The sequence below is a fragment of the Vulpes lagopus genome, chromosome 22 (assembly GCF_018345385.1).
Source record: "Vulpes lagopus strain Blue_001 chromosome 22, ASM1834538v1, whole genome shotgun sequence".
Lineage (NCBI taxonomy): Eukaryota > Metazoa > Chordata > Mammalia > Carnivora > Canidae > Vulpes > Vulpes lagopus.
The window spans coordinates 22,560,522-22,575,631 of record NC_054845.1 but is presented as its reverse complement, the minus strand read 5'-3'; the positions used below and the strand labels follow the sequence as shown (position 1 = coordinate 22,575,631).

The window sequence follows — 15,110 nt, the reverse complement described above, 5'->3', positions numbered from 1 at the left end:
AAATCTAGGATCTTTGCACTATGGTGCAAAAAATGCAGTAATAAAAGTGAATATTGCCATTTTCATGGTGTATAAAAATGGCCAAGACTTTTGCATTAAAAGCAAAGGATGCTTTTGTGTGTGTGTTGGCAATGGACCAGTGCTTTGAATTCATGATATCCTGTAATCTTTACAAGATCCTGAGCAGGTAGATATATTTTTATTATTAATCCCATGTTACAGATGAGGGAAGGAAGGCAGAGAAATGAGAAATAACTAGCTTAGGGTCGGTCAGGTACTGATGACGCGACATTCCAGTCTTTGCCTCCTCGAGTTCTTAACTAGCTTAAAATGCCTTAAGATATGTTCCATGTGCTATGGACTAGTTTTACCAGAAATGATTACCTTTTTTTAATATTGGTGGCAAAAAATATAAGATGGGCTCCTTTTGAGGTGTTTGTGGCAGGTGTCCGTGGGCAACATCTAAGCATTGTTTATTAAGCAACTAATGCATTGGTGAATCTTAATGCTGCTGGGATTTCTGTTTTAGACTAAATCGTTAGAATAACAATTCCGTTTTCTTCTTCTGGTCCAAAACCACCAATAAGATGTCTTTTTTTTTTTTCTTTTTCTTCCTTTTCTTCATGTAGTGGACCAAGGCCTAAACCAGCCTACAGATGACTCGTGCTTCGACCCCTACACGGTTTCCCATTATGCCATTGGAGAGGAGTGGGAGCGGTTGTCTGAATCTGGCTTTAAGCTCTCGTGCCAGTGCTTAGGCTTTGGCAGTGGTCATTTCAGATGTGACTCATCTAGTGAGTAGCTTGCTTTGTCCATCCCCTCTAGTTCCATGCATTTGCACAAGGTGCCGAGGAAGCATGTTTGGCAGATACGGGCTCTTCCAAACATGAAGCAGACGAGGGGAGATTGCTTAACTCAAAGTAACATTTTGCATCATGAAAAATGATGGGAAATTTTACTTGTTGAATATTGCTTCACTTCAGGGGTTCTGTGTCAGTACAACTATTAATTAAAAATAAATTTGTGATGGTAATAGGATTTTTAAAAATTTTCTGTTAAGATGATAAAGTCAAACTCTCTGGAGCCAAGTCTAATGAAGAGTATCAGAGACAAAAGAATTCCAAATCTCTTTTAATCTTTAATGTTGAATGAGCTCAGAGGTGAGAATTTATACTCACACTCTCTTTCAAAACAAACCAAACATACACATATCATTGTACACATACTTTCATATATACACACACTCATATCACACATACACATAAGCACATCAGATAGCTTGAATCTTGCCAGATAGAGAGTACTGATAATCATCTGTAGATAATTGAGAATCAAATCAATATTTGATTTTCAAACTATAAAAAGATTTTAATATTTTAAATTGTATTTTCAGTTAAAATGATCCAGGGGGTAACTTACTCTGCTTTGAGATTTAACATTAGAATTTATAAAACTTTCATTTATGCTTTGTTTTTAGGGGGTGTGATTATTATTATTATTTTAAGATTTTATTTATTCATTTATTCGTGAGAGGCACAGAGAGAGACTGGCAGAGACACAGGCAGAGAGAGAAGCAGGCTCCATGCAGGGAGCCTGACGTGGGACTCGATCCCGGGTCTCCAGGATCATGCCCTGGGCTGAAGGCGGCACTGAACCACTGGGCCACCGAGGCTGCCCTGGGGATGTGATTATTATTAACAGTTGCTTTATTTTTATAGGCATTAACCATTATAGCTTATAAAAAAGACATATCCAGAAATTATATTTAGAGAAATCCAACATAATAGATTTTTTAAAGATTTCACACTAAAGTATGAAATGGTTTAGTTCAGACTAAAATATGAAGGTGAGTAATTTTTTCAATGCAGACTACTGTGTTCAACCATCTGAACATGGAAATATTGAGCAGGTGTGTCCTATGCCATTTAGGAGTTGGAAGTTTTAACATTTGGCATCAGTTGGGTGGTTTTTCATTTCTGAAACTGAACTATTTTAAGTTTGTGTATTTATTACCTAGGTAAGTACTTAGGCACAATTGTGGGAACAGAGAAAGTGATTTCTGTGATTCTTGGGCTCAACTTATATATTCTTTGCTTAGATTTCATAATTGTCGAATAATTTTTCAAGTTTAGGAATGAAAAAAGTTTAAGGGATGGCTGACTTCTACAAACTTCTGAAGTGCATTTTGTTTCAGTTAAAACCTTGGAGATTAAAAGTCATCCTTTATGGATAGATAGCAGTTAAAAATATGTAACTGTGAGTTTTAGATATTCCTCAGAACCTATCTTACCTAATAACCAGTGATTTATAATTTTGTTTTTGTTTTGTTTTGGGTACCCAGGTTAATTCTTTCACTCTTTCCATTTACAAGAAACAGATTGTGGCATGTAGAAACCAGCTGAGCTTTGTTTCTTGGTTAATGGAACTACTTTGTATCCAGGTTCTCTGCAAATCCGAAAAGTGACTTTTCATTTATGATCCATTCCCAAAAGACTATTTAAATCCTACTTTGGTTTTCAATAGTCTTAATCCTTAAGAGTGAGAATGCAAATGAAGGTCACTGACAATTGACAATTCTCGGGACATGATTGTGGTGGAATGAATTGCATCTTAAAATATCCTAGAGAATGTTAAATGGTAAAGATAATATTTTTAAAGCGAACCAAAAAAGTGGTCTGTCATGGAGATCGTGACCCTCAACTTTTCTTGCCACTCCTTCCAGGTACCTGCCTTTTAAAAATCCCGTGACATGTTCCAGCATGCGGTCTTGTTGAGTCAGAACACACCAATCACTCTTTGCCTCTGCTTTTCCCCACCCCACAGAATGGTGCCATGATAACGGTGTGAACTACAAGATTGGCGAGAAGTGGGATCGTCAGGGGGAGAATGGCCAGATGATGAGCTGCACATGTCTTGGAAATGGAAAAGGAGAATTCAAGTGTGATCCTCGTACGTGCATTGCCACAGATCATTTTTAGTGCCTTATTAAGCACTCCCCCTTTTATTACGGAGCTGTAACTCTCATTCACAGAAATGATTGGAGACTTTAGGTCTCCTTGAGGAGTGGACACTGGGTTTGTTAATCTTTTGATTTGGGAAAGTGGAGACAAGCTTCAAAAATGAGCCGTGATTTAATGTTATTACAGGACACAGTAGCATTTTCCCGACCTGAGTGTTTTGACCATAATCTGCAGTGAAATATTGCAAGAAAGCTTTATGGATCTTTAGATTCAACTTTTAAAATATGAACCTTTTCCAGTTGATCAGATTTAGTTTTTGGGAGTGCTGCCCTGAGATCTGTCCAGCAGTACCTCTGTTACCAATGTATCCCATAAACATGTGGGATTTTGGCTGTGGTGATACATATTTTGGAGAGAAACAGAACCCACCCCTATATAAAGGTGAAGTCTGTATTCTCAGCCTTACGTGAGCTTCTGATTTGTGTCTCCATGTAGATGAGGCAACATGTTACGACGATGGGAAGACATACCATGTGGGAGAACAGTGGCAGAAGGAATATCTCGGTGCTATTTGCTCCTGCACATGCTTTGGAGGCCAGCGGGTAAGGCCAGCCTCCCTGCACAATTTAGATACTATAAAGGGGAGGCTCCGCACTGGTGATTAAGGGGTCAGCTTCCTGGGTGTATGCTGTACACAAAGGTGTGGTGGTGTCCCTTAGGAAAGTTGAAATGCTTCATTTCCTGTGGGCATGTAGCTGCCAACATGAGGCTACTCTATACCCCTTCCCAGTTCTCCATCTCCTTGGACGTCTCAGCCACTTTCACATCTACTATTCTGAGGCTGCCTCTATTTTTCAGCAACTGAAGTGTTAAATGCTGGGTGGCATTGGACCTCTAGATCCATGATGATGGATAAGGTGTCCCCGTGGCGTTGTTAAATATTTTGAATAGCATCCTGGATCTAAGAAAATACCACTTCCTTATACCTTCTGTCAATCCAGTAATAGGTTCCTGCTACAGGTCTAGCACTGTGCTTGAGGAATATGGGACAGACAGAGGGATTGAGAAATGGTCCTGGCTGTTAATGATACAACTGGAGACATTAAATTAGCATACATTGGAAGTCAAGCTTAATTAAGTGAGTTTCTTAGTGGGTCTGACAAAGAGTTTTCAGGTAGGCTGGAATCAGCAAGAAAATTTCATGGAACAGAGGAACATACACTGGCTGGGGTTTAGGATGTTTAAAATAGGCTAAGACCAGAGTTACGCATACCACCTGGGATGGGAAGGAGTGGGCATATGTAGGTTCTAGTGAGCCAGCCCTCTGCTCAGTGCTTGTGGTAACAAATCAGATGGGAAGAAGTGTGGGCCACTTATGAAAGGCCTGGAAGCCTACAGTTTAAGCCAGAAGTTCTCAACCATTTCTAATCTGTGCCCTCCTTCACTATAATAAAAAAAAAATGCTGTGCTTTCCTCTAATGTTATTTGAAATTTCAAAATTAAATGACTCTTGTAACTCAAAAGAATGGAACATAACATGCCTTTTGTTTTCAGTGAAAACGTCCCCTCCGATAGCTCCTCACATTCTGATACATGAAGACCATGCTCCTTACCCCAGGGTAGGATTCACTGGTTGATGCCTTTGGCATTAGCCAGTTGTAAGTGTCCAAAAAGAAAGGGAGGGAGTATGATGGAAAATGATTTTTAGGAAAAGTAATCTTGCAGCAGGGAAGGGTCTTCAAGGGTCTGGGTCTGCCCTCACCTGAGGACTGGGACAGCCTGAGGAAACTACTCTGATCTCGTTCCACCTCTAGTGGTTAGGTGGGGAGGGAGAGGCCCCCTATTCTGATAGAGAGAAGCTATGGAGGTGCTCTCTGTCTCTCATTAACACTTACAAAAGAGTGTGATGGTGGACACTTGTGGTAAGCGACTGGTATAGAAATGTGTGATGAGAAGTGACTTTGTAGGCTATGGTCTCACTTTAGCATCTCCTCATTATTTATGCACATGAAACCTTTCATTTGTGACACCTGTTCTAAGAAAGTACCAAATGAGACACTTAAGACAGCAGTGGAAACTGTTACATTTTTATGTGAAAGCAAGATTCAGTGATTCTAGAAGTAGGTTTTTACCTGTATCATATTAGGTATCGTGAGGAATATGCTTTTAAATGAGAAAGATGTCTGAAATATTTAAGTGACAGTGTAAGACAGAAAGTGATTGTATTATTTAAGGTTCTTTTGGTTGTAAGAGGAAAGCTGGATTCAGGTTAGTTTAGGCTTTTAAAAAAAGACTCACATGACTGAAGAGTCCAGGATCTGCCTGCTGCAGGGCTGCCCCAGCAGTGGCCTTGAGTCTCTCACTCTCTCATGTGCTTTCTTCCTTTGTATTGGCTTTGTTTTCCAAAGGCTTCTGCTGATAGAAAGGTGAATCTGTCAGCCCCATGTTTATCCCCTATAGGCCTCGGAGCAACAGTGAAAGAGAACATGTTTCCTCGCACTTTGAACAAAAATCTCAGAGAGAAGTCTTAGTGGTCCAGCTGGGTCCTGGTCCCGTCTTTCATCCCATGTCTAGCGATGGGAGTTTAAGAAGGAAGTGACGACAGAAGGAGCATGGCCAGGAGTTGCTCAGCTGTGGGACAGTCCCAAATCCACCAGCAGTTCAGTGTGGCTCTCCCACTCACTCTTCGGGTCTGAGTTTCCTATAAAATGAGGGTGTTTGGCCCTGTGATCTCAACTCCCATTTAAAAAAGCTCTAGGATTCTCAGAAAACTTCTCTGTGACTTCTAGTACAGAAAGCTTCTTAGGACATGGGGACTGGAACGAGACTTAGCCGGTGGGTGGGGTTTGAATAGGAAGAGAAAGGAGGACATTGCGGGAAAAGCATAAGTGGACAGGGGCAATTATAAGATATGAATAATACGCCAAAACGTATTCTATAAGTTATAAATGCATAAAATCATCCTCAGAGCTTCCCTAGTGGTCAACTGCTCATACTTTGCCAGGTGGGTAAGACCTGAAACTCTTGGTTAACACAAGCCCTAACTGATGTTCCCAGGTTACTGTAAACCTCATCTGACTTCATGCCTGTGTTCCCTCAGGGCTGGCGCTGTGACAACTGCCGCAGACCGGGGGCCGAACCCGGTCACGAAGGCTCCAGCGGCCACTACAATCAGTACTCGCAAAGATACCATCAGAGAACAAACACTGTATGTGCACCTGCACCCTGAGTGTTTCTACCCTAAACGCGGTTAGATACCTAGTAGGGAGTCTCTTTCTGTAGGCAGCTCTCTTCTGAATGAACCCAATATTCTTTTTTTCTAAAAAAAAAAGTATTTTAAATGCCTTGAGGAGGAGACTGTACCCTGTGACATAATGAAGGTTCAAATGTATGAAACTCTTGATTGAATATCTCCTCTTGCCTAATAAGTTCATTGCTAAGTTCTTGAAGCTAGAGATACTCTCCTCTCTGTAAATAGTTGTCATAAAAACCTCCCCGCTTTTGTTCTGTACACTTTATGGGATTTTTTCGTAAATTTTGCTTCTATTTTAACAATGCTGGTTTTTTTTTTTCCCCCTTTTTCTGTTTTAACAGAATGTCAACTGCCCAATTGAGTGCTTCATGCCTTTAGATGTACAGGCTGACAGAGAAGATTCCCGGGAGTAATATTTTCAACCCAGAGAAACAAGCATGGATCTCCGCCAAGGTCCATCCAAACTGGAGTGATGTTAGCAGACCCCATCTTAGAGTGTTTCTTTCTTAAGCCCTTTGCTCTGGAGTAACTTCTCCAGCTTCAGCTCAACTCACAGCTTCTCCAAGCATCACCCTGGGAGTGTTTTGAGACTTTTCTCATAAATGAGGGCAGTACATTCCTGTTTTGCTCCGAAGTATTCAGTACCGCTCAGTATTTTAAATGAAATGATTCTCACTTGTGATTTGGTTTGGGATTGATAGGGAAGCACAGGCACCAACCAACATATAAAATGTATTGAAATGATTTTCTCAGAATTTAAAGTAGGAAAGTTACCCAAACACTTCTGCTTCCACTTAACTGGCCTGCAATATTGTAAGAATGGCATATCCTTGTTACTGTGATATTTAAAATATCCACAGTGTCCACCTTTTCCAAAAGATTCTAGTAATGATCTAGAAATATCTTTCTCTTATCTGTTATTTATCAATTTTTCCCAGTATTTTTATATGGAAAAAATTGTATTGAAGACATTTAGTATGCAGGTGATAAGAGGAATTTGGTATAATTATGGTTGGTGATTATTTTTTATACTGTATGTGCCAAAGCTTTACTACTGTGGAAAGACAACTGTTTAATAAAAGATTTACATTCCACAACTTGAACGTCGTGGCTTCTTTTTTTGCATAAAGAAATTTGGGGGAAAAGAAGAATCCCCATGAAGGTTTCTTTTCAGTTCAGCAGGCATTTGAAAACGTATGATCTTGTACAGCTCTCTCCTTCTTGGAGATTTAAGTACAAAATTCTCCAAGTCTCTCATACAAAAATGGATCCATTCTTGTCACTTCATCTTTTCAGTCATGGAACTGGTTTCCTATTCCTGCTTTCCTCGATTTTAGTGGACTCAAATATTTGTTGAACTTGCTAGCCAGCTCTTCAGAAGTGGGATTGAAAGAACCTTTCTTTCCCTGTTCTTTTCCAAACATCATTCTTCCCTCCCTCCCTCTCCTTTTTTCCCTTCATTGAATAAACACCTATTCAAAGAGGCTACCTACAAGGAAGATAAAAAGAGGACAGAGATGTTAAGCTACTTGAATAGTACATCCTAGAGGATTTTCCTTGTGGGGAAGTGGTGTGGTACAAGAACCCCAACCCCACTCATCTTGATTCCTGCCAGCTGACACTTTCTGGGTGCCCCAGCAGAATAGAGTTTGCAAACTCCTGATCGACAAAGGATATCTCCTTTTCGATTTAACTTTGGGGAAACAACAAAACTTTGAGATTAAATCTGGCATCTAGAATAGTAAATATTGTCACTGGAAATAGTTAATTTTTAGTTAGCAAATATTAGTAATTCATGCTATACAAGATGTGGAAAATATTTCTTATTCACTGTTGTGTAATCAAAGAAAATATTTCCTAAGTATCTGTCAATGAGGGATGCCTGGCTGGCTCAGTGGTTGACCATCTGCCTTCAGCTCAGGGTGTGATCCCAAAGTCCTGGGATCAAGTCCCTTGTTGAGCTCCCATGGGGACCCTGCTTCTCCCTCTGCCTATGTCCCTGTGTCTCTCATGAATAAATAAACAAAATCTTAAAAAAAAAATGTCAGTGAATATTAAGACTAAATATAGAAAGATTTCCTCAGGGTTCATTTGTTATAAAAAAAAAATCTCACATTTGAATTGATTTAGTTTATAAAATGCCCTGACATTTAATATCTCACTGGGATGAGGTTTTGCAGTCTAATTCTATAAAGAATGCAACTCAGATTAGTTTCCCTTAGCAAGACACAGACCCAAACCCTAGATTTCTGTTTAATATTCTTAATCATTGTTTTATTAGGGCAGTAATGACCAAGGTAGCAGCAGCTCTATGTTAAAAAAAAAAAAAAAAAAAAAAAGATATAGGAAGAGATTGTGGCGCTGTTACATGACTGTCTCACATAAAGTGTCATCATTGGTCACTCAAGAGAAAATGTGCTTCAATATAAATCTACACACCACTTAAGATGCAGGCCTGAGGGAAAGCAGGCTGGTCCCTCTGTCTTCATATATGAAGAGGGGGCCCCGGGTACCATGCGGGTGAAGGTCTATACCTCGACTCCATCTTGCTTAAAAGCTTAAAAGTTTTGTATCTTAAAACATAAAAAGCAGCTATCAGTTGAGAATGTGTTTTGCACCACTTGCCTATCTGCAAACCTAGAACTATCTTTCCCAAATGTGAGTTTAAGTAAATCCGCTTGGACTATATTAATCAAATGAATAGCAATCCCTTTTGACAATTTATACTCTGAAATGGAAAAGACACAAGCTCTACATTTAAGATTTAAAAATACCACTTTTTCCAGAATGTCTGCTAGAGTCTCAAAAGAAATATATTAATCTTAAAATAATTAAACTTTCAATAGTGAATCAGTAACTGTATTTCAATAATAAGCACAAATTAAGCACATTTTATGTTTTGGCATCATAATGCAAGAATGGTAAAATTTTCTTTTTAACTATTTCTCAGCAAAATTATTCAAACATGGGAACTAAGAGGATTTCCAAAGTTCTTTCACAGTTTTTACTGACTCGTGATACTTCTTCCCCTGAGAATTCTTAAACAGGCCAGATTGAAAAGGCATAATTAAATGACCAATCTGTTTTCAGGCAAGAAATTGCCAAGTCAAGAAAAAAATCAGGTAAAATCAGATTTTAAAAAGAAAATTTGTAGATTTGAAGCTTTACTTTGCCTTGCTGCATTTGATTTGTAACAATTTATTGTGTATTTATATTGTTTTCAGCTCTAATGACCTAAGTGAATGATGCAAATTAATATGTATAATAATATCACTGTAAATCTGTGGGGCACACTTTCCAAGGTAGTGAATAAAGAAATGATCACGTGGAAATTACAAGTATAGGAAATGACTTTTCTACTTAATTATATTTCCATTGAAAATTCTATTCCATTTCTAGTTGCATGAAACTCATTAAAGTGATTAAGGAACATCACGTCAGCGCATTTAAATACTGAAATTGCTTCCTATTCAGTAAATTCCCATTACTGTGGTAGGGAAACTGGTAGGCTACAATTAAAAAATCCCATTTTCAGGAGATTCATTTCAACCATTAAAAAAAAAAAAATAAGAAGACCACTCCTGGGATTTCTCATATTTGGGAACATTTAAAGATAACCATAAAGGCTGATAAAGCAGAAGCCGTGCAAAGATGACCTTGCACTGCCGTGGATTTTTCTAAGAAAACTCTTTTAAAGAGTATGTGGTGTTCATATTTGAAATAAGAGCTGTTGTCATTGCTACATTGTCTCACTCCATATCTTCATTAAAATAAAAGATTAATTTGAATTCCAAACAAAAATCTATATATTAAAAAGGAAGGAAAGAAAATAGTACAATAAAAGAGCAGAGAAATGGTGCTTCCGCTGAAAGCCAAAAACGGAAATTCCTTTTTTAACATTTCTTAGTAGAATAGGTATGATATTAAAGCATGTTCTACATTTCCTTGAATTCCTTTTTACTTACTCTTTAGAGACATGTGGGTTTCAACAATATTAGCCAAATTTATCTCTGAAATAGCTCCTGTGTGGAGCCCCAACGACCCACAATTAGCACAGCTTGGAGGCTGTGGGAGGCAGCCAGCAGGTGATTGTTGGCAACCTGTACTCACGGGGGCCGGAATCCCATGTCCTGCACACTGCCCACCACGACAGACTCCTCTTATATAAAATATAACGAAGGCTAAAGATTCTCCCTTGGTCTTTTCTTTTCTATCTTTGCATTAAGATACTTTGGAAACTACCATTTTGTTCCAGAGGGAAACATTGCCTCTGCCAGCAAACCACTGGACAGGACTTTACAATGAAATCTACTGATCTGTGTAATTTAGCATTAGTTGTAAGATGCTGAGCCAAGTGCTGAAAAGCTATATTTGACTCAAAGACATGCTGCCTTGGTGGAGAAATGGAAACCCTCATACATTGCTAGTGGAGCAGTAAAATGGCCCAGCTGCTGTGGAAAACAGTTTGGTGGTTCTCCAAAAAGTTAACCCCAGAATTCCCATAGGATTGAGCAACTCCACTCCAAGGTATATACCCTGGAGAACTGAAAACATATGTTCACATAAAAACTTGGGATGCCTGTGTGGCTCAGCGGTGGAGCGTCTGTTTTTACCTTAGGCTGTGATCCCGGAGTTTCTGGATCTAGTCCCATATTGGGCTCCCTGCATGGAGCCTGCTTCTCCCTTTGTCCCTGTCTCTGCCTGCCTCTCTTTGTGTCTCTCGTGAATAAATAAAATATATATTTAAAAAAACAAACTTGTACACATGTGTTCATCACACCACTATTCATAGTCTAAAAGGTGGAAACAATCCAAATGTGTATTAACTTATGACGAGATAAACAATATGGGATATATCCATACAATGGAATACTATTTGTTAAAAGGAATGAAGTTCTGAAACATGCTACAACATGAACCTTGAAAACACTATGTTAAATGAGAGAAGTCGGGCACACAAGGCCACATAAGAGTCCATTTATATGAAGTGTCCAGAATAGGCAAACCAATAGAGAAAGTAGATTAATGGGACAGGGGGAAGGAATAGAAAATAACTCCTAATGGGGATGGGCTTCATTTTGGAGTGATGAAAATGTTATAGAACTAAGCAGTGGTGATGGTGATACAGCTTTGTGAATATATAGCACTTAAAATCACTGACTTGTACATTAGGAAATAGTTAAAATGGTCAATTTTATGTTATGTGAATCTTATTTCAATAAAAAAAGAGAAGACAATGCCACTTTATTTATAGAAAGTTTCTGCAATATACTTTTATTTATTGATAAGATGTGAGGTGTGGGGAAACAGAGTAGATGGAAGGTTTAAAAAGCTCAGAAATCTTTTGGCTACCTATTCAGAAACTGAAAAACATCTTCTACAAATATACACTATTTTTTTAGTGATTTTTTTTTAATTTTTATTTATTTATGATAGTCACACACAGAGAGAGAGGCAGAGACATAGGCAGAGGGAGAAGCAGGCTCCATGCATCGGGAGCCCGACGTGGGATTCAATCCCGGGTCTCCAGGATTGCGCCCTGGGCCAAAGGCAGGTGCTAAACCGCTGCGCCACCCAGGGATCCCAATATACACTATTTTTAAAGCAATTTCCATGCACTAATATCATCCTCCACTACCTTCCTTATGCTTCCATATACACAAAAGCATTATGAATAATAACTATCATTTTAAAAAGATTTATTTATTTATTTATTTATTTATTTATTTATTTATTTATTATTTATTTAATTTGATAGAGAGAGTACAAGCAGAAGGGGCAGGGAGAAGGAGAGAATCTCAAGCCGACTCTGTGCTGAGTGTAGAGACTGATACAGGAGTCTATCTTACAACCAACCATGAGATCACAGCCCGAGCTGAAATCAAGAGTTAGACACCTACCTAATTGTCCCACCCAGGGGACCCTAGCATTTTTCACAAATGGTTATTTTTTATGTTCCAGGTGGTGTTCTAAGTGTTCTTACATACTTTGTCTCATCTACTTCTCATAATAACCCTACAGGGTGGGTACTGTTATCATTTTACAAACAGAAAAGTGAGGGAAAGGCTGAGTAGAACTGCCTAACATCACACAGCTCCTAAGTAGCAGAGTTGGGTCTTGAATCTGACAAACTAGTTTTGTGTGGTTTTAACCAGAAGTGCTTTCAACTGAGAGCTACTCACCCTCTCCAAGAGCAAATCCATTCCTATTTTATAGGTGAGGAAACAAACTGCAAGAGGTCAAACAACATGCCCAAGATCACACAACTGGTGAGAGGCAAAACATGTGATTATCATAAAAAGCACAAGGTAGTATTCTGGAGGGAAAAAATGGGAAAAAAATCCAGAACACGCATACCAGTGGGTATGGGAAAATTATTTTCTTGACCTGGTTAGTGGTGACCTAGGTGTTTGTTTATAAATTATTCTTTAAACTGTAGGTGTTTTTTCTTTTTTTAAGATTTTATTTCTTTGAGAGAGAGGGAATGAGGGAGAAAGCACAAGAGGGGTAGGGTCAGAGGGAAGTAGACTCCTCACTGAGCAGGGAGCCTGATGTGGGGCTCAATCCCAGGACTCTGGGATCATGACCTGAGCCAAAGACAGCTGTCTAACCAACTGAGCCATGCAAGTGCCCCAAACGGTAGGTGTTTTATGCACTTTCCATAGCTATGATTCATTAGAATTTATTTTTTAAAATGGATTTGTGCCTAGTAGACCACATTACATACAGTTTCTACCTGAGAGATAAACTCAGGAGAGATGGCAAGAGATATGTGAGGTAAAGGTTAACAGAAACTTTGGAAAGTTTGTCTTAAGAAACAACAACGACAACAACAACAACAACAAAAAACTAAGAGAAAATGTCTCTCTCTAACCCAGAACTGAAAGTCTAGGAACAATCTTATGGGAGTTTTGTGGGGTGGAAACGGGGAAATGTTCATTAAGCAGGTGGAAGTTCTTATTATGGGAGAAATACAGTTATAAATTTAAAGCAATAGTACAGCGGAAATAAAAAGTGGTTCAAGCTTTATAGGATGATATAAGCAGGGTCCAAAAATATCAATCATTGAAATGAATATAAATGAGCTGAACGCAAAGGTAAAGGCTGGCAAACTGCATTTAAAACAAAAACAGGGGATCCCTGGGTGGCGCAGCGGTTTAGCGCCTGCCTTTGGCCCAGGGCGCGATCCTGGAGACCCGGGATCGAATCCCACATCGGGCTCCCGGTGCATGGAGCCTGCTTCTCCCTCTGCCTGTGTCTCTGCCTCTCTCTCTCTCTCTCTCTCTGTGACTATCATAAATAATAAAATAAAAAAAAATTAAAACAAAAACAGATTTCAGATATATCTGCACTTAAGGCATAAGAGCACCAAAGAATGAAAGAAGTAATAGACATATATAAACCAAAAAAGAGCTAGTCTCGCTATGTTTATATTATATAAAATAACTTTCTATATATTTTATCTAAGAAAAAATTTTTAGTAGTATTGGAGTTAGTACATAATAAAATCACTATAAAAAATAGTAACTTAATGCATGCAAGCACTTTTTTAGCTTCAAATATACATGAAGCACATTTATAAATCTGCAGGGAGAAACCAGTAAACTCATCTTCACAGGGGGAGGTTTCAATCCATCTTTCTCCACTGTTGATAGATTAAACTTAAAAATCATTAAACTACAACTATCAGTTTAAAAGAAATAAAGGAACAGAGGCACAAATGTAATAAAATGACATCACAGGAATGCAACAACGAAATTCAGATATTGGGAACTCTATGGAACCAAAACCCTGGTATCTTCAATAATTCACTGCAAAAAATAAATAAAAATTTAAAAAGAGGAATCAGACAACTAAGAGACTTGAGATGCACCAGTCAAATGCAATGTGTCTCAGGCTTGGATCTTACTAACAAACTCGGGGTGGGGTGGGGGGAAGCTAATGTGGAAAGTGACTGGGTATTTGATATTAAGAATTGTTATGCCTTTTTATTTATTTTTTTTAAACTTTTTTAAATTCTTTTTTATTTATTTATGATAGGCACACAGTGAGAGAGAGAGAGAGAGGCAGAGACACAGGCAGAGGGAGAAGCAGGCTCCATGCACCGGGAGCCCGACGTGGGATTCGATCCCCGGTCTCCAGGATCGCGCCCTGGGCCAAAAGCAGGCGCTAAACCACTGCGCCACCCAGGGATCCCTGTTATGCCTTTTTAAAAAAAGATTTATTTGAGAGAGTGCAGGGAGAGGGGGAGATAAAGAGAATCTCAAGCAGACTCCCCACTGAGCCTGATGCAGGGCTTGATCCTAGGACCCTGAGATCATGATCTGAGTTGAAATCAAAAGCCAGAGAGTTACTTAACCGAGTCACACAGGTGCTGTAGAACTGGGATGACTTTTAATGTGATACTTGAAATATGGTTACATATATTTTTAAATACTTTTTTATTTTCTAATACCTGTATTTATAGAAAAAATTGTGAAGATGGTCGAGTTCCCATATGCCCTATACTGTTTCTCGTTAGAGTTAAGAAATTAACTGTGACTCACAATAGCTAAAACATATTTCATTCATACTTTTGTTTTCCTGGTGACCTTCCTCTGTTCAAGCAGTCCATCTTGGAGCCATTATATTTAGTTGACATGTCTCAGTGTCTTCTAGACTGAGTTCCTCAGACTTCCCTTGCTTTTGAAGATCTTGAGTTTTCAGTACTGGTATTTTGTAAACTGTCCTTCAACTGGGTGTTGCCGGGTGTTTCTCTTATGACTGAACTGGAGTTGTAGATTTTTGGAAAGACCACAGAGGTAAAGAGACAATTCCATTTAGAGGTACACATTACATACGTGACATGCTTATTTAACCCTCGTCACCAGGCTGAGGTCCAACAAAAGTCACTATGC

General features: G+C 38.8%; 1 protein-coding gene across 12 annotated transcripts in view; it reads left to right on the top strand.

The window, feature by feature from the left end:
* FN1 (fibronectin 1) overlaps window positions 1-7,310 on the top strand; it is a 66,075-nt gene extending 58,765 nt beyond the window's left edge. For all 12 annotated transcript variants that reach the window (XM_041737090.1, XM_041737089.1, XM_041737092.1 and 9 more), the window contains 5 exons: window positions 630-794; window positions 2,824-2,949; window positions 3,456-3,562; window positions 6,061-6,168; window positions 6,555-7,310. In XM_041737090.1, coding sequence (XP_041593024.1) covers window positions 630-794; window positions 2,824-2,949; window positions 3,456-3,562; window positions 6,061-6,168; window positions 6,555-6,626 — 578 coding nt within the window. In that variant the 3' untranslated portion in view covers window positions 6,627-7,310. The remainder of the gene's footprint in view (window positions 1-629; window positions 795-2,823; window positions 2,950-3,455; window positions 3,563-6,060; window positions 6,169-6,554) is intronic.
* The last annotated feature ends 7,800 nt before the right edge of the window (window positions 7,311-15,110 follow it).